This window comes from Xyrauchen texanus, chromosome 31 (assembly GCF_025860055.1).
Source record: "Xyrauchen texanus isolate HMW12.3.18 chromosome 31, RBS_HiC_50CHRs, whole genome shotgun sequence".
NCBI classification, from domain to species: Eukaryota; Metazoa; Chordata; class Actinopteri; order Cypriniformes; family Catostomidae; genus Xyrauchen; species Xyrauchen texanus.
The window spans coordinates 12,537,987-12,554,256 of NC_068306.1; the positions used below are offsets into that span (position 1 = coordinate 12,537,987).

Below are 16,270 nucleotides of genomic sequence, written 5' to 3' on the forward strand. Positions count from 1 at the left end.
GCAGCTGTCATGTCTTTGGGGAAAAGCTTCATGGAGCTCGCATTTGGTCTCAGTGCGACATGAAATTACTGTACTCATCACGCAGGCTTGCTCACTCCTCTTTATTTTTCTACAAAAATATTTCACCTTATAAAAGACAGCTCAGAATTTACATAGATTTTTTTGCAACTGCTATAGAAGATTTGAATTTAAATATATATATATATATATATATATATATATATATATATATATATATGTTTATATTTGTATATATATAGTATATAGGCATTTTTTCATATATGAATTGAGTGCACCCTCAGCAGTCCAGAATATGAGTCAAACATCCTCCCAGTATGTTGAAGTGTTTGTCAAAATGTCCTCTGCTCTCTGACTGTGAATAATATGAGTTGGAAAGACAGTAACAAGAGATAAAATATAGAAAAAAATAAGCTGTAAAATGTTTTTAGCTGTGGTGATTCCAGCATCATGCATGCCCTTTACAAACTCATTAGCAGTGATGATAATAACAAAAATACAGTCAGTTGAACTGCCATAACTGACATTGCTTTGAGTTTGATTACATTTGTTGTATCACAAATTGTGACATATGTGGTGTTTATTACAAAGTACAGACAGTATTGAAGGTGAGTAAGTATAAATGCTTAGAACAAGGCAGAGCAAGAAAAAGACACTAAGGGGAGAATTCACAAAAAATTAAGTCAGGTAACGATGGCAACAAAATAAGTCATGGGTGCAATTTGAACGCAGCAATTCCCCAGCTTGCAGGCTGTTTTACAATACAATCAATTTAAGTTTTATAAACTTGGATCAGAACGAGGAAGAACAGTTACAATGAGAAAACTGTAGAATGAGTAAAGGATTATGCTTTCTGTAAGACAAGATCCAAAAAGTGCTTATAATAAGCGAGTGACTGGATTCTTAAAGCACTTGGAGTGTGGAAAGATTAAAGTTGTGACTCATGGTATCCCATGATGCCTATAAACTTCAGCCAGAAGGAAACTCAATTTAAGAGATTTCTGCCAACTTCCCTTTAGAGATATTACTAATTACTTAGATCATTATTCTTACTAGGTCTTTAATCTATGGGAATGCCTAGAAATGTTGGTTAACTAACTTGCACATAATTTTTTTTAAATGAACTTAAAAATGCAAATAATGAATCTAAATGTTGCAAGTAATAATAATAATAATTAGGGCTGTCAATTTTACATGTTAATGTAGTACAATCATTTCTTTCTAAATGCCCTAATTTTATTTTTTAACACATCTAGGCCATGTCCACTTGTCCATTTGTTTTCCTTTGAAAACGCATTGATTTTGCTACATTTACACCTCTCATCCACACTGGAATGGCGTTTTCCTCCACCAAAAGTAAGATTTTCAAAACCTCTCTCCATAAATGCAAACTTTGGAAACTGAAAATGTTTTTAAACGTAAATGGATTAGTGTGGCCTTTATCTTTTTCCCTCGCCTATCCATACATTTCGTGACACCATAAGAGCAATTCAAGCTATAAAAATGATCTAAATGAGAAGCATTGGTATCAACACATGCTTTTCCTGAAAGTTAAACTACTTTTAACAGTACATGGTTTCTTAAAAAAAGTAAAATCATTGTTCATGGCATGTGATGCACTGGCCAATGAAGTCCATGCACAGTAAAACATTTATTGAATTGCTGTGGACTATAGGCTAGTGACTGACATAAGTTTAATGATATCGAAAAAACTAAAAATAAATTGACTTATAAAGAAACTTTTTGTATTGGCATCTAACTGCTTTACTCGTCTGCCACAACAATGCAATATCTTTGCAATATCTTCCTTTGGGGGCCTTTCTGATCAAATATTGATATATATGATTATTGGCTATTGACAGCCCTAATAATTCTAATAATAATAATAACAACAACATAACATTTCCAGTTCAACAAAAAGAACATGTAAGCCAATCCCTTCATTGATTGAAGTTCTGAGGATTTTCCATCAGTATCAGCTGGTGAAAGGATTTCAATCTCAATGCTTGCTCCATCCACAGGCTGCTGTAGGTTCCCGTCCTGGAGTCTGTTAGTATACAGGCCTGTGGCTCTGCCCTTATCATAGAGGAGCAGAGGAGAGCGTGAGAGCGAGTGTCCAGAGCGGTGCTAACACCCAGGCTGGCGAGAGGGTGAGTCGCGTCCCCAACGGCGAGGCTGAGTCCGAAGTGCAGGAACACACCTCATAGCCATTCTCTGCATGATCCGCATGGCGCTGCCCGTGAAATCTTGTGTTTGAGTTGTTCTGCGTCTCCGGGGAGTCCGACTGCATTTCTGAGCACACAAGCCAGTCTTTGCCGATGGGCCGTGGATAACCTGCTTCAACCTCCATATCGCTACCCGCCACCCGCCAGTACTCCTTTCCCTTGAAGAAATATGACGCACCTGGACAGAAAGAATGGAAAAAGGAAATAAAATACGTTGACACGCAGAAAAAATGTACTGACCTGCTTTCATCTGTCATAAACATCACCAAAGTTTCACTTTTCCCTTCTGGGGAAATTTTTGTCAGCTCCAATTCCTGTTTTAAGTTGCCGGGGGCGATTCTAGATTTCAGCCGTTCATCTCCAATAATATTGCAGGATGTGTTGTTGTTATTGCTTTGGGTATGAAAGGTTGCAGGTTTAAAACTCACCCAGGTAACTTTTTATTTGTTTCTAATAAACCTATCAAAATCGCAACTGTTTCGGATTACATTTTATTTTTGTGCTTGTTTATGTTAAGATATGAAAATAGAAAAAATATTGACTACTAAATTGCAGTTCATTTCGAACATGTCCTTACGCTAAAAAATCTACATGCAACATCGCAAAGACAGCAGAATGCAGGAGTCTCGATACATGTTTTTAACAGTTCTTTATAACTTCACATGCCACCTAAAAAATCTGCCGCTCCAGTGCAAGATGCAGAAAAATGGTAAAAGATGTCCATCTAGTGCATGTTTACCTACAAAAACCATTGAAAAACAGTGCAGAAATAAGCAAAACCACACTTGGTTTGAACAGACCTTAAAGTCACTGTTTGTAATTCCTATTCAGTGCTTTACTCGTCTACCATAATTATGCAATAATAGTTTTGGGGCTTTTTCAATATTAGTACATGCAATTAGTTGCAATTAATTTTATTAATTAATCTGCATATCAAATAATTAATAAAAAATGATTGAAAGCCATAATAAAACTTTTCCAAATAACTTAAAAATTTTAATAAAACAATAAAAAAAATACATATTTTATTTTGTGATTTAACTGAAAGTTGTACTGAAATGTGGCACTCTTTCAGTTGACATACAGCCGGTTTTATTTTAATCAATAGATTTTTGAAGCATTCCTCCAAAATAACATTATTTTATTTACAAATGTGGTTTGATTGCTGTGAACTTTAAATTACTCGCTGAATTAAATTACTTTGAGTGGTAGAATATGCTTTAAAACAAAGTGTAAGACTTCTACACAAAAGCTGTGATGCAACACGTTTGTTTGAGTGCAGCTAAGGTAGTATTGTTCTCATTTGGTCACTGTTTGGCTCTGAAGTCAGTGTAAAATTGTATCAGTTCTGTGAAAAATCGACAGATTCCCGGCCAGGCACTGATACAAGGCACCGCGCCATTTCAATGGAAAAGGGGTGACAGACTTTTAGGGGGTTGGAGGGTCTAAAATCACCTTTGGAGACCACCATGTTTTGACACTTGAAGGAGATCTATTCCTTTTGTTCAGTCTAAAACTTGCTTTTATCTGAACGAGCACCATTATCAATCTCTTTCTCTTGGTGGATGAAATTGGTCTTTTTGAACAGGATCCAGTTGCCAAACCCCCAGAGATAATTCTTCCTCCCTGTGGAGGCCAGGGACTTCCACTTTACAGTTTGACCTGTTTCTGCTCTCAGTTCAAACAGCTACGAGCAGAACCTGTGGGGTTGGCAAAGCCACAGAGGACGTCACTTGATGAGCTGATGTTCTCTGCCTACAGAGACACCACTGCAGGGAAAAAGATCTGTGTCAAACTACGTTAGTGTGTGTGTATACCAGAGAGAGAGAGAGAGAGAGAGAGAGAGAGAGAGAGAGAGAGAGAGAGAGAGAGAGATTCCCAACATAGAATAAAAGAAATGTAGAGTGAAGCTGTGTTTTTAGATGAATGCTTTAAGCTATACAGTGGCTCCAAATTTCTTGTGTTTTTGCATTAAATACACAAAAATCAAAGCAAGTGGATTCTGCAAAAGAAATTATGCTAGATTTTTTTTCAGAAATGGAAGTGCAGCGTAGTTCTAGCGGGAAGACTAGCAGCTGTACATCATCGCACCATTAGCTGGGTAATTCCCAGCCAATCACATGTAAGCCATTGCTTTATAAGTCTGCTCACAATCTATCACATTGCTGTTACAGTGTGCTAACACGGCAACCTCCACCACCCCACCACCACCAGTTGAGTCCCGTCCTGCACGGGGGTAGGCTCCTCACCCCTGCCTCCTATCTCCGGCAGGATATGACGGTTCCGAGTACTACAACTTCGGAGCGCCAGACGGGGCCTTCGCCAAAGAGAGACATTACTTTTCTGTTTTTATATTCATCAAATAAATGACATCTTCAATTTCACTCAAGTCTGCGAGTCTTCCTGATAGAACTTGATTTTCTTCATTTTTCAATTACGATTATCCAACTGGTCCACCAAGGATTCTTGGTTGATGCAGCATGCAGTCAGTTCCCCCCAAGTTCACAGAGGTGTCCTAGCAGACTACCAAAAGTGTAGTTCATCATATTAACTAAGACATGTTACTTAAAGTTGTGATCATGAGCCCTGAAGGATTATTCCAGGTTTGATACAAATCAAGATTAATTTACAGCATTTATGGCATGATGTTGATTACAACAAAAATAATTTCCTCCTTTTCAATCTTTAAAATGCATAAATCTGGGTTACAATGTGCCAATGGAAGTGAATGGGGCCAATCTGTAAACGTTTAAATACTCACTGTTTCAAAACTATAGCCACAAGATGTAAACAATATGATTGTTTACATGATTTAAGTATGATAATATCACTTACTAAATCTTTCTGTGTGAAGTTATATCAAAAGATTACTATTTGGTTGCCATGACGATGCAACACATTTAACCATGTAATCCCGGTAAACAATGATTTAACTTTAACTTTACAGCTCAAACAAAACATGAGTTTTAACAGAAGAATTAATGTAAGAGCTTTTATAAAATTGTAAGCACCACATTTCTGCCTTGAACTCTCCAAAAATTGGCCCCATTCACTTCCATTGTAAGTGCCGCAATTATTTGCTTTTTTTGGAGAAATGGAGGGATGAGTCGAAATACATTTTAGTGGAAATCAACATTATGCCTCAAAGGCTTTAGATCGAGCTTAACTTCTATTGAACCCAGAGATGTTTTAATATTGTCTCTGATTTAAACTATAGCAAAGACACAGTAAAATTAGGTAAATTCGACTGTATTTCCATTGGTCAGCTCAAACTGTTAGTTTCAGCAAATCGTTGGTGTCACTGATCAAAAAATGTTCAAGGAAGCCTCTGTGTAGCATGTTTCATATACTAAAATGTTTTAGAAAACATATATGTAGGTAAATATCGCTGTTTATTACGGTACTAGAGTAGGCTATTGCTGTTTTGAAGCCTATAAAAGAAAAGGATTAAATACTGTGTTCAGTCTTGTACAACATGTAAATTTTGTCAAATACAGTGTAAATTATCTGCACTTAAATAATATTAGTGGTTACCAAATCGCTGTACACAGTGTCCCATTCACCCAATCACACACTCACACTCATACACCAATGGTGGCAGAGCTGCCATGCAAGGCGCTAGCCTGACATTGGGGGCAACATGGGGTTCAGTGTCTTGCCCAAGGACACTTCGGCATGTGGAGTCATGTTGGCCAGGAATCGAACCGCCAAGCCTGCAATTAGTGGCCAACCCGCTCTACCACCTGAGCCACAGCCGCCCCCAACTGTGTACTTCCTGATATACAGTACAGTGTGGAAAACATGCATCGATTATTTTGATCTAGATTTAATTCTTACATTAAACACTTAGAATCTACTTGGCAACAATGGCTGTTTGATTGATGATGGTTCCTTTGAAGCCCCGTCGAGGCCCCTTCGAGTACTGAGAAGTCCATTGTTGAAAGGCTGATTAAAATCTAGTCCCAGTTTGTAGCACAGTTTTGATTCTATTTGACACAACTTTTCAAATGCCTACTCTTCATTCTTAAGAGTGAGAATTCGAGAACCACATTGTGCATTAGATACAATGCTCTGCATGAATCATGACAGGGCATTATGCCCCTTTCTCCATTCCTCTCACATAGACCTGACAACTGCTGCTATGACAACCATCCAATCAAAACACCTGATCGGCTAACACCCACTCCATCTAAATAAAATCACCTTTCATTTCTTCCACGGCTGATGGTGTTGCACTATTGCATATCCCTCCACACATTGGGTTTAAAGATATTATGGTGCATTTCTAAAGTATGAATGATTCTGATGTGGCTTGCTTCTGACTTATCTCCAAAAGGAGTGACAGGATACTGGAAACCCTCTAAAATATAACATTTACGAGTGCTACTACAATTTCAAGTTAATAAAAGAACGTAACAGGATTTACAATACTTACTGTCAGACCACCGCATGGCATCATCTAATTGAGGTGGGATTCCTTTCCATAGCGCCGTGTCTTTCGGGTAACCGAGGTCCATGCGTCGCAGGTGGTCGTCATAGCGCCAGTAACGGCTGTCCTTGAAGAAGTAGGTCTTCTCATTGTGCAGCCAGACAAATACTGCATCCACCCCTTCCATGGGCAAGCCAAAGTCACTGACGGGTCGTGGGTAGCCCTCCTCAACATTATTGTCCTTGAACACCCAATATTTCCCTCCTGATGAGGAGAAACATTTCAACCTCTTACTATAAAGTCGTACAACCCTAAAGCCTTTTTTACCAGCTAAATAGAGAGCTTATTAGAAAAAGCACCTGCTGAGAAATACATTTAACTACTTTAAAATATATTACACAGTCTTTTTACCTTCATGCTTTTGAGGTGCATTTGGATTTGAGGACATCAAACACTCTCGCATTATATCTTCCAGGAACAATTTGTGCATTATAGTCTACACTAAAAATGGCATTTACATATCTTGAGGGCATTCAATTCTAATCATTTTAAGACGTTTCCTACAAGAGAATGTTTATGCTCCAGGGAGAATTGTGCTTAAAATTTTTTTTTTTTAAACAAACAGTCTTTTTGAAATATCAAACAAAATCTTATAAGAGCCTTTTAAAGCTGTTCTAGATCTCTTTAGCTGTATAATTAACCCAAATTACCAAGTGCGATTGTAACCATGACAACAATGTAAAACAAAGTTTCACTTTTTCTGAAGCAATATATAAATACCTTTAAAGAACACTATCTTGTGGTCTCCAGGCCTCTCGTATACAGCATCCACACTGTCCAGGTTGACAGGAAGACCCCTCCAGAAACGATGAATCTGTGCTGGCCTTAATGACACCAGGTGCTTCTCACGTGTTAGACGCCAGAAATACTTCCCTGGCGAGAGGATTCAGAGAAAGATTGCGTGAGTATATGTGTGTTTATGTAATATATGGTGTACCTCTGTATATATTTAAGTGCATGATACGTTGTATAGGAGAAAAATATTTAACGAGCGAGGAATGTGTGCATGCCCATGGGCAGTGAGTAGCAGAGTGCCCAGCTGGCAGAACCAGCCAAGCATATACAGCACAGCATTTGTATTTCTACTCCGGATCTTAGAATGCATCAAAATGCAGACAGTGGTGTAATTCACATCAGAGACACAGCAGGAAAAGAAAACATTGCACAACAGTCCAAGTTTCAAGACCCCTCAACACCATCTTTCATTGCATCCAAGTAGATGCTGAGAGACGTATCACTTCTGCCAAGGGTAGAAGTGGAGCCCAGGGACTCCCAAAAAGGTGCAAGGGTTTTCTTTTTTGAAAATTTCAGAGAAAAAAAGTGACATTTACCAAATTTTACATAATTGTTTTATGTCTAAATACTAGATAACTAGTTCATCATTTCAATAATCACAATTACTTTTGACAGTAATAATTAATTGAACAAAATCTACATATGTTTGTGAAAAAAGTATTTGCAACATACATACTTTCAAGAATAGTTTGTTCTTTTGTTGTTTCTCTCTGAGGACTTTATCCTCATCATTATTGCCTTTAGATTGCTTACTGGGGTTTTTATGGCATTATTCTCTAAAATAGTTTTGGAACAATATTTATTGTAAAAAGTGCTATACAAATTAATTTGAATTTGACTGAAAATATTTAGCTTCAGGTTTATAATGGGTAGAAAAATATATGCTGTCAACTTAATACAAACTAATCATTTTCCTAATAATATTTGTATAATTTGTTTTTGCTTTAGTACAATGACAAAATAAAAGCATTTAAATGAATATTACAGGTTCAATACAAGATAAGCTTAATCAAAAGCATTTGTATCATACTGTTGATTACAACAAAAATAAATAAAAACTTGTGCCTCCTTTTCTTTCAAAAAGTGAAAATGGCACTTACAATGCAAGTGAATGGGGCCAATTTTTGGAGGGTTTAAAGGCAGAAATGTGAATCTTATAATTTTATAAAAGCACTTACATGAATTGTTCTGTTAAAACTCATGTATTATTTGAGCTTTTAAGTTGTAGAAATTGTCAATTTCACAGTCATAAGGTTCATTGACATTACATCGTCATGGCAACGATGTTGTAAAATTGGCTATAACTTTACACAGAAAAGGTTAGTATGTCATTTTATCACACTTAAATCATGTTTACACACATATTGTTTATATCTAGTGGCTATAATTTTGTAAAAGTGAGTATTTTAACATTCATAAATTGGCCCACATTCAATTCCATTGTAAGTGCCTCACTGGAACCCAGATTCAAATGTTTTTGTTTTAAAGACAAGGAGGGATGAGCCAAAATACATTTTTGTGGTAATCAATATTATGCCACAAATGCTGTCGATTGAGCTTAACTTGTATTGAATCCGGAATGTTCCTTTAATTTTTTTAATAATATCACGCATAGAGCGGGGGCCTGGGTAGCTCAGCGATAAAAGACGCTGACTATCACCACCGGAGTCGCAAATTCGAATCCAGGGCATGCTGAGTGACTTCAACCAGGTCTCCTAAGAATCAAAATTGGCCCAGTTGCTAGGGAGGGTAGTGTCACATGGGGTAACCTCCTCGTGGTTGCTATAATGTGTGGTTCTCGCTCTCGGTGGGGGGTATGGTGAGTTGTACGTGGATGCCACAGACAAAAGCATGGGCCTCCACACGTGCTATGTCTCTGCGGTAACGTGCTCAACAAGCCAATTATAACAATGATAAGATGCAAGGATTGACAGTTTCAGATGCTCATCCTCCACCACCCGGATTAGGGTGAGTCACTACGCCACCACGAGGACTTAGAGTGCATTGGGAATCCCAAATTGGGAAGAAAAGGCGAGAATTTTTATATTTTTATCACGCATACTATTTTTCTCATGCAGTATAAATGGGTCTTTATACATCAAAATCAGTATATACTCTAGCTACCTTTATATTTCAGGAAGGGGGCCTCTCACAAGGGAATCATCATATTTGGCATTGAAAAGCATGCCCTTCGACATGAGTTTTAGTTTGAGGATAATTACTGATTCAACCATGTACTTCTGGGTGTTCTTACCTTTGAAAAAGAAGGCCTCCCCGCGAATCTGAGCAACAGCATCAAAGTGGCTAGTGCAGCGGTCAGGGGCATCACGGGCTGGTCTGACAGAAAGAAGAAAGAAAATACAAATCAAAGGAATAAACATTGAAGGAATGGATTTGTAGTCAGTGTGATGGTAAAGCAAAGTATTTTTACCACTAGAATGGTTAAGTGTTTGTGTCACTGTGCAAGTGAATCATTGGCCACATACACACTGCAGCTAAATATAGTTGTCCCTCCTCTTCTGAGTATTTAATCCAGTTCAGTACACACAGAATAGGTATATACGGGAGTGACAACCGCATTCTACAACTAAACTCCCCAAAAATTCAGGAATTAACAAGCTATTTTCATTAAATTCACATAGTGTGTATAAAACCAAATGCAATGTAATACAGATGTCACTCCCAACTCGAAAATATACACGTAAAAATTTGCAGTAAGTATATGGAGCTATATTCTTTTTGGTATATCTTGGTATAAATCTGTGTATCATTATTTTTAGCATGCTATATTTGTGCAACCAGTCTGTTCAAAGACTAGGCAAATTAAGGGAGATGTTATCACCTTCCTGCAATAGAAGTCTTTCTGAATGCATTATCCCCTCGGCTAATGACTGACTTGGCACTTTGACGTGGCTGGGTTGCTAATGATGAAGCAATTACAGCGACAGAGCTTCTTTTGTGAGTGGGAAGTCCCCTGACACTTTATTAACAAAGATCTTCATTCACAGTTTATTAGCCGAGTTCTTGGCGAGGCATATACTGTATTACTGACTCAAGTCAAACTAAATCTACCTGTCTCACATGTACACTGAGAAGACGGAAAGAGATGAGAGTGGAGAGGTGTGGGGTGCTCTCGGATGCAGATAAATTCTTGCTTAATCAAGAATTAAGTCTATAGTTTGTGTAATTCCGGCATTTGCCTCAGAAAGGCTGAGTGTGGTTGTGGGTACATTATGAAGTTTTTTGAGTGATGGATCACTACCTCTCCTATTCACAATATTCAGGACACGCTGACCAGAGGAATGTGTGTTTTGCGGGTGTGAGATTATTCACTCACGGGACTGTGGATCTGTTTTCTGGTAGGTCGAGCAGGACAGGAGGTTCGGCTGTTTGAGAGGGGTTGTCTGGCTGCGCTGTGTGCGATACTGAGTCCCGAACACCTGGCAAAACACAATAAGGGTCCAGTTGAACTTGCACAAAACCACGTTTGCATAAACATCAGGTCATCAGGTTCAAGGAACACACACAAAGTAGACTCTTTAAAATCTTGACTTTTGGACAAACCCTTTTACACTCCAGAAATAACTCAAAGATGGATAGATAATGACGAGGTCTCATAAAACGAGTTTTGCGAAACTAGTACAGAGTGTTCTGGGTGGTTGCTTACTAGCCCAAGTCTAAAAGGCCCACCCCAAAGTCTCAAAAAATATGCTGACCTATACATAGGCAAAACACAGTGAATATGCCAATACTAGAATACTGAGAAAAATAGCTTCAAAGTTTTTTGTCCGTTTTATATCTGTTATCTAAATAATCTAAGCGTAGGTGAGAGGCCACATCAGCAATAATTAGTTTTTGGTTGAAACTAATTTTCCATTCTCCTTATGTCATCGTTTTCCAAAGTCTGCGGTACTGGAGATTGTTTTTGAAGCATTTCGTTTCTGGTAGAGGAAAACACTGGTCCAGTGTGGATGCAATTTGTAAATACATTTTCAATTGATAACCTATTTGTTTGAACAAGGCCTAAATAAACTCAGCAAAAAAGAAATGTCCCTTTTTCAGTATTTTTACACAAAAATCTAAATAACTTTACAGATCTTTATTGTAAAGGGTTTAAACAAAGTTTTCCATGCATGATCAATGAACCATAAACAATGAATGAACATGCACTTGTGGAACGGTCATAAGACACTAGCAGCTTACAGATGGTAGGCAATTAATGTCACAGTTATAAAAACTTAGGACACTAAAGAGAAGAAAGATGCCCAGGGTCCCTGCTCATCTGTGTAAAGGTGCTTTAGGCATGCTGCATGGAGGCATGAGGACTGCAGATGTGGCCAAGGCAATAAATTGCAACATCCTTACTGTGAGACTCCTAAGACAGCGCTACAGGGAGACAGGAAGGACAGCTGATCATCCTCGCAGTGGCAGACCACATGTAACAACACCTGCTCAGGGTTGGTACATCCGAATATCACACCTGCAGGACTGGTACAGGATGGCAACAACAACTGCCCAAGTTACACCAGGAATGCACAATCCCTCCATCAGTGCTCAGACTGTCTGCAATAGGCTGAGAGAGGTTGGACTGAGGGCTTGTAGACCTGTTGTAAGGCAGGACTTTACTAGACATCACTGGCAACAAAGTCGTCTATGGGCACAATCCCACCTTTGCTGGACCAGACAGCACTGGTAAAATGTGCTCTTCACTGACAAGCCACAGTTTTGTCTCACCAGTGGTGATGGTCGGACTCGCATTTATTGTTTAAGAAATGAGCGTTACACCGAGGACTGTACTCTGGAGCAGGATCAGTTTGGAGGTGGAGGGTCCGTCATGGTCTGGGGAGGTGTTTCACAGCATTATCGGACTGAGCTTTTTGTCATTGCAGGCAATCTCAATGCTGTGTATTAACATGACCCTCCAGCATGACAATGCCACCAGCCATGCATGATTGTGCATGATTTCCTGTAACACAGGTATGTCAGTGTTCTGCCATGGACAGTGAATAGCCCGGATCTCAATCCCATTGAGCTCATCTGGGACCTGTTGGATCGGAGGGGAGGGCTAGGGCCATTCCGTCCTAAAATGTCCAGGTAATGTATGCGCAGCATAGTTCTAGTGGGAAGACTAGCAGCTGTACATCATTGCACCATTAGCTGGGTAACTCCTAGCCAATCACATGTAAGCCATTGTTTTATAAGTCTGCTCACAATCTATCACATTGCTGTTTCAGTGTGCTAACACGGCAACCTCCACCACCCCACCACCACCAGTTGAGTCCGGTCCTGAACAGGGGTAGGCTCCTCGCCCCTAAATGCAGAATAATAAATGCATTTTCAAACCAAAACATAGTCAGGGTTGGGGGGTTACTTTTGAAATGTATTCCAATACAGATTACAGAATACACGCTGTAAAATGTAATTTGTAACATATTTCATTACTCATTACTCAAGTTCAGTGACGTATTCTTAATACTTTGGATTACTTCTTCAGCACTGGTACATTTTTTCACTTGTTTTGACTATAAGACAAAATATACATGTTAAAAATACATTCTCTGAAAAACCTAAATATCTTATACGGTGCTGTTTCTAAAACAAGTTAAATAAAATTGATCTTGTTTTAAGGATTTTTTTGATATTTCTACAGGTAAAAGTATACAAAAATTATTATCAAGAATAAGATTTTTGCCCTAATATCAAAGGTCTTACTAGAAAAAATAAATGATGATCCAAAACGTGAATTTTCTTGATAAAAAATATGATTGTGTCTGGTAACATGTGCATGTAAAATGGCTTGAAATAGCATTATAGCTTAGTGTAAAGATGACAATTTACACAAGGATTATTTATATTTCTTCTGCTCCAAACTTACTTCAAACTTACTTCTCTGTCTGCTCGTATGAATGTAACACATCATAAGAAAGTGTTTCACCGCTGTTCAAATGCACTTTAATGATTTACATTTTAACTTTAGTGGAATACAGTTACTTATATTTTGTATTTTAAATACGTATTCCCGTTACTTGTATTTCGTTACTCCCCAACCTGATAGTTTTGTGGGCGTGGCCTTTAATTACAGCATTTTATATTTAGATTCCCTTGAATAGAAACAAGGTGTGTTTTTTGCTGAAAATAATCACACTGACTTCTATCATATACACTTTGGTGCAGTAATATATCAGTGCATAAATTGGATTATGTGTAGTTAGCAAATAAGACCTTTTCTGCTCTGAAATACTATGCGCTTAAGTGCCACCATTGTTTAGTGAATGTCCCCGTCTGTTTACTGTTGACAGATTACAGCATCAATCTGTTTTGTCTTGCAAACTGTGCCTTCAATTTGTCCCTACTTGTCACTTCCAGCTTCTTCAGCAACTATGCCAAGTCATCTAAGATTCACAACAAGATATCAGGGTGTCAGTATTTGATTGAGGATCTCTGCTCACACAGTCTGTCAGTCTGACACTGTGTGTTTTTTCGGCTGATGGAGAGGGGGAGGTTTGGGAGGACTGAGATGAGGGCAGAGGAAGAGAGAAAGAAAGAAAGAAGGAAAGAAGCAAGACGTGACAAAAGGCAGCTGTTCTTACCATAAAGCTGCCAGACACGAACTTTGTCCTCATATGGGAGGTTGTACTTGAGCGGGTCGCCCACTGGCCCCTGGTAGTAAGGCCGCATGATGGACTCAATGGCAGAGGCGTGAGCGAGCCCTATGGCATGGCCGAATTCATGCACTGCCACTGCGAACAGATCCATCCCATGGGAATCTGAAGAAAGAGGATTGAACAAAGAATTAAAATCTGAAAAAAGAATGTTTCCCAAAGAATGTTGAGTCTTTCATAGCTCAGAGAACTTGATAAATGTTCAAGAGTTCATATTGAAATCCCTGAATTTTAGTTTGAGGCATTGTTGAGCTCTGTTTTGAAACTCTGGAGGAAACACTTGAGATTACTGGGGTCTTTTTCTCAAGAGAACAATCTGAGAATTTGGAAACATCAGCACAAGTCCCCATTTGCTCTCCACGCTATCTAGGAAAAACTCTTTTGTGTTTTTTTCTAGCTTAACATACGGTGTGAAGACATCTAGTGCAATTATGTCCTCTAAATCATGGTGATTAAATTGGGAATAGTTCAAGATGTCCAGCTACACTGTCATTTTAAACACAATGAGCTAGTGATTGATGAGGAGGACTGTGAGATAAATGTTACATCTTTCATTATCTCTGCACTCGTTTTAGTACATGGACAGAGTGATGCAACCAGCCAAAAATACATTCACACTTTTCTGTTAAATGACCCAGAGAGATGGCAACATAAATGTAGTCAGAGCCAGGAAAGTGTCACTGGAATCGTTGGAATGGAGAGAGAGAGAGAGAGAGAGAGAGAGAGAGAGATAGATAGAGATAAAGGGACAGATAGAGAGATCTATAGATAGATAGACTGAAATAGAGAGGTAGATAGAGGCTATGAAGCTGTGAATAAAAGTCAAAACCTTGACAGCTCCCTTGCTCTGCAGGTTTGAATAAGCAGAATACAGTTAGTCAAGCTCTCCTGAGCAGGACAGAGGATTAAACCTGTGACTTGTTGATTAAGATTAAGACTCGAAATGAGCTGTGCATCACTAATGGAGCCTCGGCACCTCCATGTGGGTACCTGCTTTAGCATTAGCATAATGCACTTTGAAGATATTGGAAAACAACAGACACAGAACCTCATGGATTTTCACTTGGTGAAGACAGTCATGCAAGCTTTCAGGGGCACAATGCAGGTTGTAATCTTACAGGGATAGAGTTGTCGTGTTCTTCCAAACCTTTAAGACATTTTTTCCCTTGTGGAATGCAAAAGGAGAATTCTGCAGAATGTTTAAAGTATGATTTTCCATAAAACGAAAGCATGCAATACAAACAAAAAGAAAAACAATTAAATTACCATAAAAGCAATCTATCCCGCTTGTGCGTAATATTCCAAGTCTTCTTAAACCATAAGATAGCTTTGTGTGAAGAAAAGGCAAAAATGTATTCGCCTCTGCCACAGCTCTCACATCTCATTTGTGTTCAAATATGCCACGTGAAGACATGTCGTTGCGGGTTTGACGTCAATTATGCCTTGCGTTTAAAAAGTTTGTTCACCATTCAAAACCGAAAGCAGAAGTCTCGAGGTGTGTTAGTAAAAGTTTAAGTTCTTTCACATTTTTTTTTTATTGGGTTAGCAAGACAAATGAACAATCGCAATTCAGAAATAAGTGGAAATAAATACAAGGAAATGAGAATGGCATTGAGATCTACTGCGGAACTTGTAAATAAGATTATATGTAAATGTGACTTGCATTATGGTCTGTCCCTTACAAAGTTCAGTGTATGGGTTCAGAAGATTTGGATCTTTTGAGGTGCTTTTCTGTCCTTTTTGGAAAACCTCTGGTCAATATGACCCTGTTTACTCCTGGTATTAAGATACATTTTTGGTGATTCGATCACATGTGGTCAACGCTAAATACAGGCCTTAATGGGGTCTAAAGCATTTTATGATCAGATCACAAAAACCACATACAAATGTGGTCAAAATGCATATGACTGCATTACAACTGATGTGTAAACACTAATCCATCCTGAATGCGTTAAGGACAAAAGCAAAGCACCACGCCTTACACTTACAGAGTGTAAACTGCTGGTTATGAGTGACTTTGAAAGGAAATAATCATCCGATCGGAAAATGAAAATAAGTGGATAAATACTAGGAATGTGCAC

General features: G+C 38.5%; 1 protein-coding gene across 1 annotated transcript in view; it reads right to left on the reverse strand.

Annotated features, from left to right (window-relative positions):
• Nucleotides 1-266: 266 nt before the first annotated feature.
• Nucleotides 267-16,270, reverse strand: part of LOC127624765 (matrix metalloproteinase-17-like) — a 91,660-nt gene continuing 75,656 nt past the window's right edge. The window contains exons 5-10 of the mRNA XM_052099633.1: nucleotides 14,118-14,294; nucleotides 10,865-10,967; nucleotides 9,782-9,864; nucleotides 7,453-7,605; nucleotides 6,679-6,936; nucleotides 267-2,421 (exon numbers count right to left, since the gene is read on the reverse strand). Of these exons, the coding sequence (XP_051955593.1) occupies nucleotides 2,099-2,421; nucleotides 6,679-6,936; nucleotides 7,453-7,605; nucleotides 9,782-9,864; nucleotides 10,865-10,967; nucleotides 14,118-14,294 (1,097 nt within the window). The 3' untranslated portion in view covers nucleotides 267-2,098. The remainder of the gene's footprint in view (nucleotides 2,422-6,678; nucleotides 6,937-7,452; nucleotides 7,606-9,781; nucleotides 9,865-10,864; nucleotides 10,968-14,117; nucleotides 14,295-16,270) is intronic.